Source organism: Galeopterus variegatus, unplaced genomic scaffold (assembly GCF_000696425.1).
Source record: "Galeopterus variegatus unplaced genomic scaffold, G_variegatus-3.0.2 Scaffold5038, whole genome shotgun sequence".
Lineage (NCBI taxonomy): Eukaryota > Metazoa > Chordata > Mammalia > Dermoptera > Cynocephalidae > Galeopterus > Galeopterus variegatus.
Window position 1 is genome coordinate 57,085 of NW_007731149.1, and position 13,161 is coordinate 70,245.

The 13,161-nt window shown below is 38.2% G+C and overlaps 2 gene segments (V, D, J or C); both read right to left on the minus strand.

Moving 5' to 3' along the window:
• Nucleotides 1-400: 400 nt before the first annotated feature.
• LOC103604224 lies at nucleotides 401-3,096 on the minus strand. The segment is given in 3 exon segments: nucleotides 401-424; nucleotides 2,619-2,914; nucleotides 3,051-3,096. Coding segments are annotated over 3 exon segments (366 nt in total).
• Nucleotides 3,097-8,300: 5,204 nt separating this feature from the next.
• LOC103604217 lies at nucleotides 8,301-10,650 on the minus strand. The segment is given in 3 exon segments: nucleotides 8,301-8,456; nucleotides 10,112-10,447; nucleotides 10,568-10,650. Coding segments are annotated over 3 exon segments (405 nt in total).
• Nucleotides 10,651-13,161: the final 2,511 nt, after the last annotated feature.

The window sequence follows — 13,161 nt, forward strand, 5'->3', positions numbered from 1 at the left end:
ATTGCATGAATATACTACAGTTTATAGTTTCATTCATCAGTTGATGGACATTTGGGTTATTCAAACTTTTTTGGCTCTTATAAGTAATTCTGATTTGAACATTTGTGCACAGCTTTTTGTGTGGACATACGTTTTCATTTCTCTTTGGTATACACCTAGCAGTAGAATTGCTAAGTGGCTGCACCATTTTACATTCCCACGAGCAATGCATGAGGATTGCCAATTCTCCACATTTTGCCAACAACTTGTTATATCACCTGTCTTTTATATCATCTGTCTTAGTGGAAGTGAAGTGGCACTTTATTGTAGTTTTGCTTTGCATTTCTCTAAAGACCAACAAGGTTGAGTAGCTTTTTGTGTGCTTATTGACTATTTGTACGTCATCTTTGGAGAAATGATATTAACATTCTTTGCCCATTTTTAACTGGGTTATTTGTCTTTTTATTACCAAGTTGTAAGAGCTGCTTATATATTCTGCATGGAATTGCCTTATCAGATATATGATATGCAAATATTTTCTTCCGTTTTAGTTTGTCATTTCACATTATTAATGATGTAGTCTGAAGCATAAACATTTTTAATTGTGATGGAGTCCGGTTTATCTATTTTATTTTGTTTCTTGCCCCTTTTTTGTCATATCTAAATAGGAATTTCCTAGCCCAATGTCATGAAGATTTACTCTATGTTTACCTGTAAGTATTTTATAACTTTATCTGTTACATTTTCAGTCTTTGATTCAAAATCTGACAGCTCATCTCCACCATCAGATTGGTGTCTCCCAAATCAGAGACCAAGAGTAACCTTTAATCTCTTGTCATATTTGGAGAGTGACAGTTGCTGCTGTACAAGGTGGTGGAGGATGTGGGGATTTGACTGCTATTTACAGTCTTCTGTGGAGTTCTCCTGTTTTAGTCCCAACCACTTACCTGTCCACAGCATCATTTTCTCCAAGTATTCAAAGGTAATTGTTGCTTCCAATTCCTGAGCCTTGCTAGAATGTTGCAGCACAAACTGAGAGGCTTCTTCCTGGATTCCCCTCTGCAAGCTTTGGTGTCACATTGCTCAGGTCTTCTTAGTCTGCTATATCTTTGGATCTCTTTTTCACTTTTTCAGATGTTGCTGACATTTCATCCAATGTCTTCTCCTTTTCCATTCTCTTGTGTTCATGGAATTTTGCTTTTTAGATGCCCTTAGTGTCATTTTGGGGAGGTTTCAGAGTGAGCAGCAGTAAACACATATGTTCAATCTGCCATGTTAGCCAGAAGTCAGAGACTTTATATGCCCATTTGAACTATTTCAAGTTGTTTTTTTCTATGTATATAAATTATGTATTTTGTATGAGTAGTTATGGACTCAACTAATTAAAACCTAGAGAGGGGGCCTCTGAAAAAAACAATAAAATGATAAGAGATAAAACTAAGAAAGGTTAATCATAAAAAATGAAAGATTTAGAGGCAAAGTCTCTTCAGTGACAATGCCTATTTCAGTAGTCTGCATAGTTGCATTTCTCTGCAGCCTCTGAGATAGTGAATCATCCCTACCATCCTCTCACTCTCACTTTTTGTGCTCAAGGATGCTCCTCACAAGCAAAAATGAACTGTTTATGGGTCAGTAAACTGACATACCTTAAGCAATTTACAACACACAAAGCAAAAAAAACTCCCAAATTTGCAAAAATGCCAAGATATGTACAATTAAAATCAGATTCTTCTTTTTTGCCATGCTTCCTCTTCTCATAGCCCTAGCCACCATCTCCCACTCCATCTATTACACCACTCTGTAGAAGAAAGATATTGGCGAAGCTAGAGCATTCCCTTCCCTCACCAGTCTACAGATAGGGAATTTCATCTCAGTAGAGTTTTTCTTCTCCAGACTCCAGACACTGCCTATCTATCTCAAGTACGTCCTGCTGATAGAAAGCCAGCTTACTGAGATATTATGGAGGGTGGGAGGTCTCTCTAATTTGGGGGCATAAGTCACCTATTTTGAACTGTCAAACACCATAGAACACCAATATATGTATGCCATGTAATATCCCCAAAAAGAAACTAAGAAATGCTCCATCTTCTTTTTCCACATATGTAATCAAATATAGGACTCTCCTCTCCTCCTTCCTTTCTTGTATTTCTTTCCTCCTTTAAGAACCTATTTCTTGGGCTCAAGCTTCCCGAGGAAATCATTCCTTCTTGTCCCAGCTTACCAGGGAAACATTAAGCATTTGCAAGTTCATGTGTCATGGTTGTGATTCTAAACATAATAATTTACATGGTTGACATGGGACAAAGTTAGGGGGCTAGAGTTTCACACAGGGATGAGCACAGAGGACATTTCATTTATCTTGAGGTTTTATACTTTTAAAAATCACAAATTTCAGTTGTGGGTAAATATGGTGATGGACCATTTTCACTCTCACTGTTAGAGTGTCTTGTGGGAAGCATGTTTACTTCTTTGGATGACTTTCCCACCAACAGGAGTACCTGGGGTGGATTATGGGTAACAGCAATAGTAAACTAGTTCCTGGTCCCTAAACCCTAGAGGATCACAGAGTCAGACACTCAGCAACCAGGCCCCTTGCTGTTGCTCAGTTTGTGTTCAGCTCCCCCTGCAGTTCCTGTCACTGTGTCACTCAGAGCACAGTAATACATAGCTGAGTCTGACTCTTGCACTGAGGCTTTCTTCAAGTGGAAGGAGGTGGTTTCCTTACTGTATGTGGCTTCAAAACCTTTGTTGCTTCCCTTCTCGTTGGCCTTTGAGACACTAAAGAGGAGCTGCAGAACTTCACCAGGATACTGAACATACCAGAAAAGAGCAGGGTACTGTTTGGTTTCATAGGAGCAGTTCACAGTTAGGGAAGCCCCTTCAGAGAGGGTCACCTGGCCTTCTGTCTGCATCACCGAGTCTCCATTGCTTCCTCCTGAAAAAAAAATAATAACGATGCATTTCACCTTAGGCATGATCTGGGCTCTTCCTCACTGAGAAAATTGTGGCTAAAGACTGCACTAACATCATGGAGTAAAAAGACTCTAAGATTTAAGTGCCACCTTACTTACCAAGCATTAAGAATAGCACAACCACTGGTCCTGGAGAAGAGTTCATTTTAGAGCCTCTGGTGTCCTTTGGTCTTGACTGCTTAGTGTTAGGAAAGGTTAAGGTCACAGTGAAAGGATGAATTTAAGCTCAGAATTAAAGCAGGAAATGTGTACATGTTAGGAAGATGCACCCCCTTGTGGGCAAGATACTATACTCAGAGGATTTTTACCTGTTCTCCTCTCAAAAGTTAGTCCTACATCTTCATCTCTGGCTTTTTTTCTGAGACACCAGTTATCTGTCTGATGGTCTTTTGTAAAACTAAAGAATAGTTGGTAATTTTCACAAGCCTATTTTGTGAAACCAACACACTGACTGACAAGGAAACTCCATACCATGACATCTTTGAGAAGAATTCGATTTTACTTTTTCTTATTTAGCCATTTTAGGTCACCCAGAAATCCACTGAAATATCATATAAGCAAGCATTAAAATCAGAGGAATGTCAATAACACATGTTTAGTCATTAGTAGATGATTTTGGATGGCAGAGACAAACTTCTTTTTGCTATACTATTTCCACACCTAGAACAATGTCAGACACTTAGCAGGTGGTTAACAAGTATTTCTTAAATGTACAATTAAATGAATGAATGAATGATCTTTGGCTGAGAAATTGCTACTATTTGAAATATCATATTACTTCACATTTAAGACATCAGTTGTAAAAAAATACAATTTAATGAAAAGCTTTTCAAATATGAAAAGAATTCTACATTATATATTTATTAAAAAGTGAAAAATATATAATTCTTTGTATTGAAGAAATTCAGCAATTAAAGTTATTGAATCCCTGTTAAATTGTATCACATTCTTCTCCCCTAGGATTTTAATGATTCCCAGATAATGTGATTGTCCTGTGTGCATCAGACAAAGTGTTCTGATACTAAAGTTTTAATGGAAATTTTGCCTCAACTATGCTCTTTACATATGTCCATTTACCAAAATTTTTGGTCAATAAGGTTTAATAAAATTATTTTCACCTCAGGATAAGATACTCATATAATATGGATTTGTTTCAAAAGACCAAAAGAACGAGCTCAATCTCAATTTCTAGGATTGATAGAAACATGTCTGCTGATGTACAGAATCATTTTCTGGCAAAGGTAAAACTTCTTTGGATATAAGGGTTAGCTGATGATCAACTTTAAAATAAAATTTGGATATTATCCACTTATAAAATCATCATCTATAGAGTTAAAGTCTAGGTAGTTAAAATCACCTCAAGTGGCTTGTGACGCAGCCAGTATTGTACAAATTTACAAAATAATCTTTGGGAACACTGGCCTAAGCAGACAGTCGAGGTCTCAGTGAAATATCTATAGTATCAGCATGGGAAAAACCTCCAATCCTCACATATTTTTAAAACCATTGTCCTTTCGTAGACAGTAGCAAAAATAAATACTGCTTACTCTCATTATTCTTGCCCATTATAACAAAAACGCTGAATGTTCACAAGACAAACTAGGGGAGAAGGATGACTTTTTCCTGCCAAGCCCTCCTAACATTTACCTTTGAACATGAAAGCCAGTTTCATTGTGCTTCCTGAAGCGCTCCCTATCCATGAATTCAGAGGGGGCAGCTACATGGTCCTGCATCAAGGAATAAACAGTAACACATTCCAGACGTGAGTAGAATATTTAGGTCTGGATACTATTTAGGTTTGTGCTCACGTCTCTCTTCCTTTTCTCTCCTTCCTGTGTCAGATCTCTGGGATCAAGCAGTGCCTTCTGCCTTTTCTTTGTTCTTTTGGCCCATGTGTCTAACCTGCCCCACTGGAAGTCTAAGCAGAACACAGAGTGAGCAGCCTCACTCTGCAGGATTTCTTTTACTGTTTCAAGTCAGCCTTCTTTGTGTGCTGTAGCAACCCTCCATTACTTTGAGGGAATCTGTTCTCCACATCATGAGTTCATAAGGAGATGAATATCGTCAAGGAATTGGAGCAGTAGACTTGAGTGGAATGTGGTAGAAATGTATGATCCGTGACAAAGGTTTCCAGCTCATTTAGATTTATTCAGCTGGCCTAACTTCAAGAGCTCAGAACCTCTGCTTCAAGGACTTGGATTTACCCAGATGTGTTGGTCAACAGTCAATCATAAAAGCAGAAACAAATCCAAATATTTTAAGAAGAAAGAAACTTAATATAGGGAATTGAACATACAGCCATTGAAAGGCTGATGAAGCAAGATGAGAACGACCGATTGCAGGAAATTCTGAAATATGACGAATCCAGCTGCCTGTAACACTAAAATGGGTGATTATTAGGAAGAAACCCAGAAGCCAAACAAAGCCACTGCTGGTAATCTGAGCTGCCTGTCCACAGCCCTACAGAACAATACTGGTTTCTCCTTCTCTTACATTTTGCTAATACCATGCAAATGTCTCTCATTTACAGAATCTAAACTAGATGATAAAAAAAAAATAGGGATTGTTGGAAATGTAGTTTAGACTTCTCCTTAGCAAACAAGGGAGTGTATTAAAGGGGATGAGGAAGATGTTCAGTTGACAATGTGCAACACAGCACACCAGTGAACTAAGTCCTTATCTACACCAAGAGAAATGTAGTTTAATCTTAAAGAAACTAGCAGAATTATGTTTTGTAATCATAAGACCTCTGTAATAATTACAGCAGATAGTAGGCGAATGTGGATTAGGACCACTGTAATGTTTTATAAGTTGCCAGTTAGAATTTTTATCATTTTTCAACATAATGGCACTGAACATGAAAAGAACCACTATACATGAAAAGCAGAAATTAAGCTAATGACAAATACGTTGTCTTCTATTCGTACATGAAGGTTTTAAGCCTTTAAGACCTATGAGCTCTAAAGTTGTGCCATATGCACTTAGTAATCTGTTCAATAAATGCTGTTGAATGTGTGGAATAAGTGACACAAGAAATTTGCATTGTCCCTGAAGTAAACAGGGAGACCTTGCTAGTGTGCGTCTGTGACTACCATGTCACAATTAATAAATTTTTTTAAATTCTTAATTCCAGGGCTTCTAGTTCTATCCCTAACTTTTCTTATCCAAATTATCTCATCTATAATAACAACAGTTATTATAACAAGTGGGGTATGGATATTTGCTGCTTGCAGCTGGGTTCCAACCACTCCATCTACTCAGATGTTTTTAATGGTTCCTTAATAAGTATCACTGAATGTCATGATAGAAAAAATTAAGAAAACTCTAGATTGGAAGAATATAATATAAAAGAAGTTAAGTGGCTCTCAGTTTTCTATGGTGGATTATTCTATTGTCAATTTGGTTGCACAGGAAACTGCATTTTGCAAAAATCTCCTGCCACTTGTGATTCTGAAAACAAAAGTTAATTCCTATAAGATTTTGGAAGCAGACAGTAAACAGCAGCCATTAATTATCTTCTGAAGATTGTTGTTGGTTGGATGGTGAAAGACACAGCAGTATTGGCTGTTTCCATTTTGTTCTGGCTCTTCCCTGATGACACCTAACAAGTAACCAACTCCATAGCGCAGAAAATTACCATTATCAGAATACTCCTCAAATGCTGAAGATATTACATAATCTCCTGTAACAACTTACACCTGAACCCCATGCCATTCACCTCAAGGATCGCTTCTGTACCCAGTCTCTTACAATGGGTTCCTCCAGAAGCCAACATTGAAAAAAAGGATTTGGGCAATGCAAGAAACACATGAAGAGAAAAGGGGGTGTGATGCAGACAATATTAAGTGTTTGCAAGAATGTGAGGAAATAATAGTTTTTGATTCATTTTGAAGAGCATTTGGCAATAGCAAGTACATTTTCAAAAGTGCAAATCGTATAACCCAGCAATGCCACTTGCAAGTATATAACACAGAACATTCTGTCCCTTTATATAAGGAGACGTTTGTAATTATATGCCTTGTAGAATTTTTATAAGAATAACAAATTAGAAATATCCCTTGAGTAAAGGAGTAACAAAATGCTTTCTCCTTCTACAAAGGAATTAGGCTAATTTTCTACCTCTCCTCCTCTGGCAACCTGATGAAGGTGGAATGTCGGCTGTATTACTAGATAACATTCTTTAGATAAAAATGATCACTGATTGATAAATGGCATCCAGGCTGTAAATGAACTGTGAATGCTTGGTAGGATGCCATAGCTCCGGGACAATGATTTTAAAGTCTTGTTACAGGAGATATTGATTCCTTTTTGGGACACCTGGCTTCCAAAGCTGGGTGACCTATTTGGTCTTTTTCCCTCACACCTGAGCACTTGACACGAGAAGAGGGGAGGAGGAATTGTAAAAATAATATTCTGTGAACTGTGTGGACAGCTGAGGGACTTATGAGGGAAGCCAATACTTATGTGGCCTATTGAGCTTTGCAAATGTGATTACCTACTTGAACCTAAGACCATATCTGATGGCACCGCACCACCCAAATGTCCATCAGAAAGGGATATATGGTATATTCATAAAATGGGATACTACAGAGCAGTTAAAAGTAATAAAGTATATCTAGATGTATAAATTTTTCTACATCTCAAAAATATTTTTAGTGACAAAAAAGCAAACTCCACAACTATACATACAATGGGGTAACAATCATGTAAATATTAAAAACACAAAATATAGCACCATACATTGTTTATAAACTTATATGTATTAGATATATAAAAACCTGGACTTCAGAAAAAAGTTTATAATAAGTTTTTCTTGAAAAAGGGAGAAAGGGAATAAGACAGGAGAAAAATAAAACAGATGACAATTTTATCTGTAATGTTTTATTTATTTTAAAAAATTAAAACTTTGCATTTAGGTATAATTATATTTATTAACATAAAGAGATATGGATTATATAATATTGTTTTTAAAGATGCTACAATTTGTTCCTATGACAAATATAATTGTGTTAAAATAACTGGGGATTTCTACTTTCTCCTTAATATATTGCCATATTATTCAAAAATTTTCTCAACTATAGAGCAATTACATAAATAAAATCACTTTAATTTCCCAAGCAAGGTTGCTGCTGTGAAAATGCAAAAAGCTTTCCCAGGTGCTTGAAGTCCTTAGTATCTGGAGTTTCATTTCCTTAATACGAAGCTTCACTCAAAAATTTTCTCAACTATAGAGCAATTACATAAATAAAATCACTTTAATTTCCCAAGCAAGGTTGCTGGTGTGAAAATGCAAAAGGCTTTCCCAGGTGCTTGAAGTCCTTAGTATCTGGAGTTTCATTTCCTTAATACGAAGCTTCAGTTCAGAATTAAAAGAAATGGATATTTCTCCTTCTCATACATACTTATAAAGTACCCACTTGCAGACATTTTCGGCCATGAAAGTGAGCTGGTGACCTTAAATCTCGTAACAATAATCAACTTCTCAGAGATAGTAGAGAATGTAACCTGAAGGACAAAGATTAAATAAGCATAAATTGCTTATGAATAATTTTATATGTTTTATCCCATTTCCAGAAATCTTTCAGATGCATATACCACAAATAGCCACATCAATATGACTTGAAAATAATGCTGATCCCTATTGGTGCCCCCTTTGGCTAAGGTAAATCACTGGACACAATTCACTATTAGTCTCTATATCTTTGAATTCCTATAACCTTCATCTCTTACTCAGGACAGTATCAGGAAGTATGCAACAAAAAGCCTGCCTAGGGTTGAATATTACCCCAAAACTTAATCTGCACTGTAACTGTTGAGGTTAGGAAATCCTATTACAGTAATTGAAAGGTGGGGTCTTGAACAGGTGATTAAGTTGATGGTTTAATGGTAGTCGTGGCCATGGTTCTGAGGGCTAAAAGGAGAACACATGAGGAGCTATAGACCCCTGCAATGCTGTAAAGCCACCACCTAAGAAGAACCTCACCAGATGTGTTCCCCGGACTTTGGACCTCCCAGCCTCTGAAACTGTAAGCAATAAATTTCATTTTCTTAGAAATCACCGATTTCCAGGTATTTGGTTACAAGCAATGAAAAAAGAATAATACAAAGCCCAACCCTCCTTCCGCCTTCTCTTTACTTGACTTCAAAGTCATCATTAACCTCAAAGGCTTCAGATACTTAAGTCTTCTTACAGAGTTTTTTTCATCCTAGCCAGAGGAAAGCCATACATCAATCAAGTCCCTTTGACCTTTTAATTCTGATTCCAATACTTAATCAGTATATATTCAGGGGACAGACATTGCTAAACCTTACCCATCATTAATTACAGCAATGTTAAACAGGTGAGAACCAATTTCTAATATTCCAACTGTGCAAATACATGAAAATAAGGATAAAAAAGAAAACAATGTCAGAATTTGAGAGAAACTGGCAAAAGTTACTATTCCACCAATTTTGAAGATTTCTGATGTGGATTTCCAGAATTTAAGATATCAAAAGGATAGTATCAATTTTTGTAATTGAGAAAGATAAAACCAGCTTTACCATAAAATAAATGGGATTTGGCATCTATATTTAGTATCTCCTCTCTCCTTAATAGTCCTTTAAAAAATACTAAATAATTTGAGTTATTTACTCTTCTTTCTGTAATATACCTAAAAAGTTACTAAAATTGACATGAGTACCCTGTGTTCTAAGTCATTCACTATCCCAATCAATCTTCTCCTTCCTAAATGGGGTCACCCCAAAATGAGAGGAAATAACCAGCACTAAGTTCCAACCAGAAAAAAAATCAATCTTCTCCTAAATGGGGTCACCCCAAAATGAGAGGAAATAACCAGCACTAAGTTCCAACCAGAAAAAACATTTTCAAGAAAACTACCTTAACATTGCCAAGTTAGGAAGGCAATACAGAGAAGATGAGCCTACAAAAGGAAGCTCACCTTCTGTTTTGATTACTGAAAGATAAAAATGATGAATGAAAAGCAGAGCTCTCCCATGCCTTGTCACATATCCCATTTCCAACCGCTTAAAGTGCATCAGCCCCACACTGGCCCAGCAAGTCCCTGAGCACCTCCATATGGTGGGATGAGAACACCCTGGCTTCTACTACATCAGAATCCAAACTCTTTCACAAGCAGTTACCCTCCTTAGAACCTCACCAAGTTTGTGTTCAGCTCCCCCTGCACTCCCAGGCACTGTGTCACTCACAGCACAGAAGTACTCAGCGGCGTCACTCAAATGCACAGAGGGTTTCCTCAGGTGGAAGGAAGAGTCACTCTTTCTAAATTCAGCCTCAAAGCCTTTGATGCCTTTAACCAGGGTTTCCCCTGAAAAGTACCCAAGGAGAAGCTGGAGGCCTTGGCTGGGATACTGGACATACCAGAAGAGATAAGGAGTTGTAGCATAGGAATAATTACATCTCAATTCCAGAAAGGCTCCTTCAGAGACTGTGACATGGACATCAGGCTGGGTCACTGACTGTGCTCCGGCATCTCCTGGAAAATCAACATCATATCAGTGAAAGCAATGCAGATTTCACTATGAAAAATATTTCTACTAAAATCTGAAAACAGTTACTTCTGTGGAATGAGGAACCATAATAGAATGTTACTCACTCAGGGCAAAAATCACACCCAGTCCTGGGATGAGCAACAGGAGCATGGCTGAGCAGGGGAGATGCTGCGGGAGTCCTGGAAATTCTCCTCTGAGCAAGCAGGAGAGTGGCTGTGGCGGTCAGCTCCCGGAAATAGGAGGTGTGAGTAAGGTTGGGCTAGACAAGTCCCTTGTTTACGTAAAAATACAAAAACTTCTGAGGTGCTCCTGGGTGCTTTCCGACTCTGCTCCTCCACTTGTGCTGTCTTCAAACAGCTCAGTGAGACAGCTTCAGTCATAGCTGCAGGAAGGAGGGGCTGAGCGGAAGGTGCTGATCTGAGAGGAAACAGGGAGCTCAAGTCTGTTCAACATCACCCTCTGGAGGCCAGATGCAGGACTGAGGGTCCAGACTCCCCACAGAAAGCTCACCTGTGCTGTCCTTCTGTTTAGAGAAGGAAATGAACATGCTTCTTTCTTCCATAATCTGCGCTTTGTCACCCTTTGTAGTCAATTACATTAATCCTAGCTTCAGTAAAAAATGAGGACTGTAAAATAGAGGAGAAATTTACTTGACAGAGAAACTGATCTCACAATAAATCTGTCAGACTTTGGAGTTCATTAGAGCCTTTGTGTAAAAGCAGCTGAGTCATTATTTAAGCAGAAACAATCACATCAACTCCGCTAGGCTGAGCTTCCGATGTCCTTGCTGACAGTGAGCATCAGATCAAGAGGAGAATGTGGTAGGATGTGGAGATAATTGCCTTGGCTGGTGAAATTAAAAATAAAATCAGACCTACAAAATATCAACCTAGAACATGGAAAATGAAGTAAGGTTATCTTTGTCTACTTCAAGCAGAATTACCAAGAGTCAGTGGCTTTAGATCAATAACAATAATAATATAATATTCAGATAAGAAAGAAAATCCCATTGTCATCTGCGCAGAACAAGATGAGTATTTCACACAATTCTGGTTACCACACTATCAAGAGAACATTAACAGATTTGAGCATCTGCCAATGAAACTGAACAGACTCAGATGAAGGCACTGCAAAATAAAGCAAAGAACTTTTGAAGGATTTAAAGACAGAGTAAGATGGCGCCAGCACATGACCAAGCAGATAGGCCTCACCACCACCGGACCCAATCCCCAGCCCGGCTGAGTGCACACTGACCAGAGAGGTGCCCTGCTGGAGAGGCCCAAGATCCGCAGAGACCACATGCCCAGTGGCACCAGTGCACAACCAAGCAGGTAGGCCTCACCGCCGCCGGACCCCCTCCCCAGCCCAGCCAAGTGCTTGCCAATCAGACAGGTGCCCAACCAGAGAGGCCTGAGTCCCATGGAGACCATGTGCCAAAGGAGCCAGCGGGTGAACGAGCAGACTCTGAGGCAGCCATGCCAAATTGGCAGCCCCAGCAGCATCCTAGCCAGACAATAGTGTCGAACCAGTGGACCATGAAATCCCTTGCAACAATGACTAAACATCAAAGGAAAGATACCAAAAATATGAAAAATCAAGGAAGTATACCACCAAAGGGTAAAAACTCACAAACTCTAGATCCTATAGAACAAGAAGCCCTTGAAATGTCAGACAAGGAATTTAGAGTGATAATTCAAAGGAAACTAAATGAGATACAAGAAAATTCAGCTAGACAACATGATGAAATGAGGAAAAGTATACAGGACCTGAAAGAAGAAATGTACAAGGAAATTAATGCCCTGAAAAAGAATGTAGCAGTGCTGGCCGAGCTGAAGAATTCATTCAACGAAGTAAAAAACACAAAAGAGAGTTTAACAAACAGGCTTCCAGAAGCAGAAGAGAGAAATTCTGACCTTGAAGATGGGCTGTTTGAAATAACACAGGCAGACAAAAAAAAAAAGAAAGAAAGAAAGAAAAAAGAATTAAAAACATTGAAGAAAATCTAAGAGAGATATCAGACAACCTTAAGCACTCAAATGTCCAAGTCATGGGTATTCCAGAAGGGGAGGAAAAAGGAGATTGCATTGAAAACATATTCAACAAAATAGTGGCAGAAATCTTCCTCGGTATAGGAAACAACACAGATCTTCAGATTCAGGAAGCTCATAGATCCCTAAACGTATTCAACCCAAAAAGGTCTTCTCCAAGACATGTTACAGTCAAATTGAAAAAACTCAAAGACAAAGAGAGAATCTTAAAAACTGCAAGAGAGAAGAGTGAAATCACCTATAAGGGAGTCCCAATCAGACTAACATCAGACTTTTCATCACAAATCCTAAAAGCCAGAAAGGAATGGGATGATATATTCAAAATACTAAAAGACAGAGATTGCCAGCCAAGATTAACCTACCCTGCATGCTATCCTTCTGAAATGAAGGGCAAATAGTATATTTCTCAGACAAACAAAAACTACAGGAGTTCACTACCACGCGACCACCCATACAAGAAATTCTCAAGGGAGTTCTGGGTTTGGTACCTGAAAAATACCTACCACTGCCATAAAAACTCAAGAAAAATCAAAACCCATTAGTAAAATAAAAATGCCAACAATGAAGAGAAAGAAAAAAAGTTTATCTGCAACCCAAGAAACCAACAAACACAGAAGACAAACAGTAAATCAGAAAGAAAGGAACAAAAG